This window comes from Equus asinus, chromosome 4 (genome assembly GCF_041296235.1).
Source record: "Equus asinus isolate D_3611 breed Donkey chromosome 4, EquAss-T2T_v2, whole genome shotgun sequence".
Taxonomy (NCBI): domain Eukaryota; kingdom Metazoa; phylum Chordata; class Mammalia; order Perissodactyla; family Equidae; genus Equus; species Equus asinus.
Window position 1 is genome coordinate 27,751,526 of NC_091793.1, and position 8,967 is coordinate 27,760,492.

At 43.4% G+C, this 8,967-nt stretch overlaps 1 protein-coding gene across 5 annotated transcripts in view; it reads left to right on the top strand.

The window, feature by feature from the left end:
* Positions 1-8,758, top strand: part of PRDM4 (PR/SET domain 4) — a 33,460-nt gene extending 24,702 nt beyond the window's left edge. For all 5 annotated transcript variants that reach the window (XM_070507001.1, XM_070507002.1, XM_070507000.1 and 2 more), the window contains 2 exons: positions 844-1,012; positions 7,053-8,758. In XM_070507001.1, the coding sequence (XP_070363102.1) occupies positions 844-1,012; positions 7,053-7,365 (482 nt within the window). In that variant the 3' untranslated portion in view covers positions 7,366-8,758. The remainder of the gene's footprint in view (positions 1-843; positions 1,013-7,052) is intronic.
* Positions 8,759-8,967: the final 209 nt, after the last annotated feature.

Consider the following 8,967-nt stretch of genomic DNA (forward strand, 5'->3'; position numbering starts at 1 on the left):
AGCAAAGGGAATTCTCTGGAAACAGCCTGAGCCTCCCCTTGGAGCTCACCCCTGGTCACTGGCCAAAGCCAATTTCCCTTCTTTGAATATTGCTAAATAAACACTACCAAAATCTGTTTTTGGAGTTTCCGTTTTCCAAATTCCAGGCAAACCAACCTTTCTTTTAGCACTTATTTTTTTCATACGTAACTACAAAATAACTGGTGAGGTTTTAGCTCCCTTGGCTGGGTCATTGGTTCTCCAATTCTTTGAAAGTAAAATTCGTCCTCGTCCTTTTGCGTTAAGACTGAGTAGTCACAACAGAGACTCTGTGGCCCTCAAAGCTCAAAATACTGACTAGCCTTTAAAAAAAGGTTTGCCAACCCCTGACTAAGCTTATTCTGCATTCTTAAGATATTTATTTCATCTGTGGTTTATGAAGTCATTTTCTATGTTTAAGAAAGAGTGAGAACTATAAAATACAGGTGGTAAAAATGTTTGTCTATAGACGAGTACTATAATTTATAAGATTTTATTTTAAATAATTGAGTTAGGTTGGGAGCTAGAATTATAAGTGGGTTTTTTTTTTTCAGATTTTATAACCTGTTAGCTATAAACATTAAAAATAGATCTGTTTAGATAAGCTGTCCCAGCAGGAGGTCAGATTTATTAGGTGTGCCAGCTTCGGTTGTGGTGTGTGAATTCAGCGGCCCTGCGTCATTCTAGGAAGACAGCCCCACAAAGTGCAGTTCCAGTGACCAGTCAGGTCTGGATCCTGCCTCTGCCACATGCCATGCGTGTGCCTGTTCCTGAGAACGCTGGTGGTGTTTTATTCACAGTGTGATCATTTGGGTTAATGTGCAGGTCAGAAGAACTACAGGTGTGCTTTGTGTGACAAATCTTTCACCCAGAAGGCTCACCTAGAGTCCCATATGGTTATCCACACGGGTGAGAAGAATCTCAAGTGTGATTACTGTGACAAGCTGTTTATGCGGAGGCAGGACCTCAAGCAGCATGTGCTCATCCACACACAGTAAGTTACCCTGCAGCCAGGATGCTCCTCGGTGGGGAACCATGGTGTGGCCGCAGCCACACCTGCCAGCTTGAGGCTTGCAAGCGCTGACTCAGTGTCTGTCTCCTCCCTTGTCACCCTGGTAGAGACCTCCTGTGTTCCACACAGCCACATAAGGGTTGGAAAACCAAGTTTTTGGTTTTGTCCTGGGAGTTCTCGCTTGTTTTCTTTATTTTTCACTTCTCTCTGTATATTATTCATATTTTCAAAATATAATCTCATTTATTTAACAAAAATATGTGTATATATTTTAAAGATTGGCTCCTGAGCTAACATCTTTTGGCAGTCTTCTTTCTGTTTTTCCTTTGTCTTCTTCCCCAACCCCCTGCATCCCCCAGTACATAGTTGTATACTCTGGTTGTGAGTGCCTATGGCTGTGCTATGTGGCATGCTGCCTCAGCATGGCCTAATGAGCGGTGCCATGTCTGTGCTCAGGATCCAAACCAGTGAAACCCTGGGCCGCCGAAGTGGAGCCTCCGAACTTAACCACTCAGCCACGGATCTGGCCCCTAACAAATATATTTTTAAGTACCTCCTTGAAGGCTAGCATTGTGCTAAGTGGTGAACATACAGAGATGAAAGACACCACCCTTGTCTTTAAAGAGCTCAAAGTCCAGTAAGAGAATCAGACCAGTAAACATTTACCATACTGTGATGCAGTTGTTAGAGTCAGCACTGGATCCTGAAAGACCGTAGAAGAGGGTCACCGAACCAGCCTGGAGGTGTCCTGGGAAAGCTTCCTGGTGGTTTGAGCTAAGTGTTAAAGAAGATAAATTAGAATTATTCAGGGAGGCCAAGAAGGGGACGGGATGGGGAGAGTATTCTAGACAGAGGGAATGGCATAATTAGAAACACAGAAGCCGAAAGGGCTGGGATGCAAGTGGTTCTTTATAGCTAGAGCACAGGGTGCATGTGAGGGAGCGATGGAGAGAGGCAGCAGCCACATCGTGAAGAGCCTTTTATCCAACTAAGAAAATTACGTTTCACTCTGGAAATAATGGGCAACGATGGAAGGATTTTTCCTCCCCATGTGCCAGGCACTGTTCTCTGTTTTATGTATGTGTGTGTGTGTATTTTTAATTGTAGTAAAAAACACATAACGTAAAATTTATCTTAACCATTTTTAAGTATACAGTTCAGTAATGTTAAGGATATTCACATTGTTGTACAAGCATTGAAGGGTTTTAAGGAAAAGAATGTCCTAGTGAGGTGTCCATTTTTATGAAAATTACCCTGGCAGTCGTACAGGATGATTGAAGGAGGACAAGGCCAAATATTGGGAGGCCCATTAGAAATTTATTGCATTAATCTAAGTGTAATTAAATGCCTTGCCTATGTTAATCATGGTAGTGGGAGAGAGAAGGGAAGAGATTTTGTGGTTGTTAGTTTTTAGCAAGTGTTAAAAGAGGGAGAAGACATTAGCTTATATTCTGGAGGTACTCTTAGAATTCCATCTTCATTGGAAACTTTATATTCTTATTGTAGAGTTTAGATAAATACTTTGATCTCAGCTCTTTTGTCTGATTCCTAATCACAGTGCAACGTGAAACACTGAAACATCTAGGGAGCCTGGATCTACATTCCTAACTCTCAAAGTGACCTTTTATTTTTTTTTTGTTTTTGAGGAAGATTAGCCCTGAACTAACATCTCTTGCCAACCTTCCTCTTTTTGCTGAGGAAGACTGGCCCTGAGCCAACATCCGTGCCCATCTTCCTCTATTTTATACGTGGGATGCCTGCCACAGCATGGCTTGCCAAGTGGTACCATGTCTGCCCCCGGGATCTGAACTGGCGAACCCTGGGCCACCGAAGCAGAACATGCGAACTTAACTGCTGCGCCACCAGGCAGGCCCTCAGAGTGACCTTTTAAAACAAAGTCTTCATTCAATGGTTTTGCTATTAGTGTGAAATCTTAGAAATTAGATTATCAAATATTATATAAGACTTTACATTATTAGAGCTGAAAGAGAACTCTGGGATCATTTAGTCTAGCTGCTTGTATTAGCTGAAGCTGCCATAAGAAAATACCATAGACTAGTTGGTGTAAACAACATAAATTTGTTTTCTTTCTCTTCTGGAGGTTGGAAGTCCAAGATCAGGGTGCCTGCGTGGTTGGGTTCTGATGAGGGCCCTCTTCCTGGCTTGCAGATGGCCGCCTTCTTGCTGAGTCCTCACATAGTGGAGAGAGCAAGCAAGCTCTGGTCTCTCTTGCTAGCTCTTTTCGTAAGGACACTAAATCCTGTCATGGGGTCCCAGTCTCATGCCCTCATCCAGACCTAATTACGTTCCATAGGCCCCCCTCCAGATCCCGTCACATGGCAGGTTAGGGCTTCAATGTGGGAACTGGGGGGAGCCACAAATATTCACCTTCTTACACCGCTCATAGTAATGACCTGGGAAATGTGAGAAACAACAGCTGATGCCAGGGCCCCACCTCCAGGGTTTCTGACTGAGCGAGGGTAGAGCCCTGGCCTTGGTACAGTATTTGTACAAAGCTCCCCAAGTGACTCTTCTGTCCGGCCAGAGTTGAGAGCTGCTGAGTTCACCCAGAAAATAGACTTGTTTCCACAGTGTCTCTGGCAAGTGGTTACATTGTTTCTTCTTGAATACTACACGGTTTGATTTTGAGAAAAAGTTTTGCTTGAATCAAACTTATATCAGCCTCGCTCTCTCCATTCTACGTGTGCCCTCTGGAATGGTGCACGTAAGTTTAATATTTCTTTAAATTGACAGCCTTTTATGCTTATGATCACTGTCATGTTCCTTTTAAACCCTTTTTTCATCAGGCCAAATGTCCCTAACTTCTACAACTTATCCTGTGTTATCACCTAGTTTCAAATTTGGTACCCAGAAGTGAGCACAGTATTCAGATATGATCTGTTCAGTATATAATAAAGTGGAGTTATTCTTTTCCTTGACCTTGACTTTCTATTCTTTCAAGTGATGCCTAAATTTGTACTTGCTTGCTTTTTCTTTTTGCAAGGAAATTTTCGCCCTGAGCTAACATCTGTTGCCAATTTTCCTCTGTTTTATTTTCCTCCCCAAAGCCCCAGTGTGTGGTTGTATATCCTAGTTGTAACTCCTTCTCGTTCTTCTATGTGAGCCACCAGCACAATGTGGCAACTGGCAGACGGGGTGTGGTTCTGCAACTGGGAAATGAACCTGAGTCGCCAAAGTGGTGAGAGCAACGAACTTTAACCACTAGGCTGTCAGGGCTGGCTCTGCACTTGCTTTTTTGTAGACACTTCACAGCATAATGCAGTATAAATTATTTTGAGATTAGTTGTGAAACTGTTTCTCTCCACTTGGGTTGAGAATTGGCTTCCTCAGGTATCAGCCAATGAAAACAGTTCTCTCAAATGTGGGTCTGGACTGTTTTGTCAGCATGACGAAGTATAATAAGCCTCTTTGCCAAGCTCCCGTGGGATAGAAAGAAGTTTTTGGACTGTCAAGACTTTAAGCTAGTGTAAGTCATTCACAAAAGAAGCAATATTCACTCAAAATATTTTTGAATGAGACTTTAGGCTTCCTGTAGAGATCATTGGTAAAGTTTTCAGATGTTTATATTTTTACTTTTAGGTGTTTCAAAATGGTTATAGTAGTATTGGAGTTCATTCTGTTTATCTCCTTAGAAAAGAAAACAGCTACAGCCCTAAAACCAAATGCAGGAGGAGTTCCTCTCCCACAGCGTTCACTGAGAGTGTAAGCCGAATGGCAGAATCTGGCCTTGCCCTTCCTCTGAGAAAGAGGAACTTGAGAGCCAGAGCGGTGACGCTTACTCCCTGGGTCATCGCCTTAGTTGCATGACTTTAGATACCATCTTTGTGATTTATATCTCCAGCCTTATATAGCTAACCATTCACTCAGCATCCCTGAGTTCTGGATGTCAAACTTGACATGTCCAAAACTCAACTCTTAATATTACCCATATGAACTTGATTTTCCCCCAGTGTTCACCAGCTCAGTAAATGCACCACCATTATTCGTCCCAGTGGCTCAAGCCAAACACCTTGGAGTCATCCTTAACTCAATCTTCCATTGTTTTCTTCATTCCGCCCTCACCTAGTCCAGACTACCAGCATCTTTTGTGTGAACCAGTTCACTAGTTTTGCAGCTGACGTCCCTGTTTCTACTCTTCTCTCTTCTCATCACTTCCCCAACACAGATAAACACAGGTGCACACACACAAACGCTGTATTCTTTCCATAGTAGCCAGGGTGGTCTGTTTAAAACCTAAGTCAGGGCACTGGCCCTGTGGCCAAGTGGTTAAGTTTGCACGCTCTGCTTCAGTGGCCTGGGGTTTGCCAGTTCGTATCCTGGGTGAGGACCTACACACTGCTCATCAAGCCATGCTGTGGTGGCGTCCCACGTAGAAGAACTAGAATGACCTACAACTAGGATCAACAACTATGTACTGGGGTTTTGGGGAGAGAAGGAGAAAAAAAAGAAAGATTGGCAACAGATGTTAGCTCAGGGCCAATCTTCCTCACAAAAAACAAAAAAAACCCAAAAAAAGTATGTTAGATTGTGCCCATCTCCACTCATAATTCTCCAGTGCTTTCTGTCAACTTGGATTAAAAGGTCTTTACCAGAGTGTGGACGTCCCTCTGTGATGTGGGAGTGGTACTGGGCTACCTCTCTCACTTCATCTTCTATTACTTTTCTCCTCGTTTTCTGCTTTAGTGACCTTGGCCCTCCACTTGCTGCTACTTCAGCATACTAAACACACTCGAGTCTCAGGGCCTTTGCACTGTACTGCCTCTGCCTGGAAACTCCGCTAGATTTCTCCCTATCTCCTCCCTCACTTCATTCAAGTTTCTGCTCAAAAGTCATCTCCTCAGAATGGCCTTCCTTGACTATCTTATCTAAAATAGGACTCCATCCCTCTTACCTGGCTTCATTTTTTTCCCGTAGTACTTATTGCTGTTTGATAGCACCTTATGTATTTTTTAATTTGTCTGTAGTGTAACTTCTCACTAGAACATAAGCTCCATGAAGGCAGGGACTTAGTTTTCCACATCCTGTAGCTCCACAGAGTCCTTCACTGTCATCTTCTGAGAGAATGTGGCAGAAATGCTAAGGAGACCAGACTTCAGAACTTCCCACTGCACCTCAAAACAAGGGTTTTAACTCCCTCTTATCTGTTTCACGTATCGGGCTTTTATTAAGACATACAACTGCTCAAAAAAGGAGTGTAAAAATTCCTGGTCTAAATGATCTGTAAGGTTCTTTTCAGCTCTAAAATGCCTAGGCCAGGGTTACTCAAACCTTGTGACACTACTGACCTTTTAAGCAGAATAATTTTTTGTTGTAGGGCCTACCATTCATACCATCGTGAGATAACTGTTGTGTGTGGCCAGTTGGCAAAAAGCTTCAAATTTCAGTGTTCCAGTTGTTGGAGTGAGGGCAACAGGAACTCTCAATTGGCTGGTGATGGACGTGTGTATTGATACAACCACACTGGAAAATAGTTGAGCCCTATCTAGCTGAGGATGTGCATGTCCTTGGATCCAGCTGTACTGCTCCTGAGCATGTGCCCTAGAAAAACTCATGCATGTGCAAACCAACATACCAGTAGAGAAATATTCGTAGCAGTCTTGCCTGCGATCATAAAGAACTGGACACCACCAAAATATCTCTTAGCAATAGACAAATCCAGTACCACAGAGAAGTGGTGTATTCGTGCACAGCACTGGAAGGGAACAAGCTACTGATACTCACAGCAACTGGAGTGAATCTCACACATATATTGGGTGAAAGAAGCAAAGCACAAGAGATACATGTCATAGTATCTCATTGACATAGAGTTCCAAAACGGGCAAAATCAACCTATGCTGTTTAAGCTGTACAGATGTTTTATGATCTTCTGCTACAGCTCATATAAAAAAGTGTGATTCTCGACAGGTAGAGCGTCTCTGACAGAGGCCTGAGGGTGTGGAGAGGGTGTGCCTCAGTTGTCGTTTGTAACCCCAAATCAAATGTTTTTTCTTGTGTTCCTCAGAGAGCGCCAGATCAAGTGTCCCAAATGTGATAAGCTGTTCTTGAGAACAAATCACTTAAAGAAACATCTCAATTCACACGAAGGAAAACGGGATTATGTCTGTGAAAAATGTACAAAGGCTTATCTAACCAAATATCATCTCACTCGCCACCTGAAAACCTGCAAAGGGCCCACTTCCAGTTCCTCAGCTCAAGAGGAGGAAGAGGAGGACGACTCCGAGGAGGAAGAACTGGCGGACTCGGTGGGGCCAGAAGACTGTCGGCTTAGCAGTGCTGTGTATGCGGCAGAGGAGTCCCTCTCTGCTCATAAATAGAAGAAAAGCCAGCTATTTTGGATGGAAAATACAAAAGGGAAAAACACACATAACCAGTTATCCACTGCAATGGTTTTTATATAAAACGGTTTCTGAGTTCCTTCCAGCCAACAGACAAAACAGACTAAAGGGGAATAGAGAAAGCACTTAAAGAGGAGTATCCTAATGAAAACACTCTGAAACAGATTGGGAAAAGAGAGCGTGTGTCCTATTTTTAAGTGATGTGTGGGGAGGAAGGTGTCAATTTTTGAAGTCTGTTCTTTATTTAAATGATAATCTGGGCGATTCATTTATGCCTGAGTCAAAGCTGCCCTCTGCCCAAACAAATCCGATTTATTTTAAATTCTTCCATTACCCCCTTTTCCTCCCAGCTCTATGACTTGGTAGCCCTCCAGACTTGTTCCTGCCTCACAGTCATCCTGATGCTGATTGTGCTTCTGGTGTTTTGTTCAGACTATTATGACTCAGCTCATCCCAGAACGTATTGGAACACAGCAATGTTAGCTTTGCAGCTAACAAGTCTAGAGCCCTACCTGCTTTAATCTCTCCTGGCTGTTTGGGAGTTTAGGATAGATCTTCCCAGAATTTCAGCAGGTGCCTGGAGGGCAGATAAAAAAGGAGCAGCCAGGCAATAGGCAATGATGGAGAGAAGAAAAGAAAAGAGGAGACTTCCGGGCTGCTATGCAGCAAACTAGCTGTGACGGAAGCAGGGTTAGTCACCTGGTTATTGTTCCTAGTGATCTTTGTAGGTTTATACGTGTCTCTCTCTGTCTCCAGTAGAGCCTCCAGCCCCTAGACAAAGGGGACCTGGAGGTGTAGTGAGCCAGTATGTCTGCTGGATAATCTGACAACAGGCACGTGTGGACTCAGCTGGCAAAGTGGTACCTCGGCCTGTGGAAGGAAGGAGAGAATGATCCTTTCTATCTGGCTTACCCTATGAAAAGGAGCAAGACACCATTAAAATGTTGCCACCTCAGAATGACAAATGACTGCAAACACATTGGTGCGTTTGCAAAGTTAGACCTTGCCAGTTGCCTGTGGTGAAGGACCTCATCAGTTAAGCGTGGTGGATGCCAAAGGATTTGGAGGGCACAGAAGGCTTAATGGTCACCACATGGGTGTGTTTTCAGGGTCCCAGCTTAGTTAATTCGTCCATCCATCTTGTCTTTGACCTGGTCTCTCCTATGCGTATCCTGCTTTCAGCAAGAAGCAGAGACATCCTTAAGGTGACGGTTGGTGGGACATGCTCTCCTGCTCTGAGGCACAGCTCTGGGCTGGAGCAGAGAGAATGCTGGTGGGAAGGTTTTGCTGCTAGTGTATTTATGGAATGAATGTATTTCATTCAAATCTGTATTCCTCTAGGAAGGATTAAAATAAATTTTTTTAAAATACAGGATTCCCCTTGTAATCTCATTTTGTGGAAGAAGGAAAGGAATAAATTTTATAGGGAAAAATCAGGTACAACTTGATTTTTTCCATGGTTAGAGGAAAGCATTTTCTGAATATTACAGCTTCGAGATCATATTGTAATGTGTTTCTGCATAACATTGCTTAGACAAACTATGCTTCCTGCGTTTCCAGCTCTCGTCTCCTGTCCTCTTC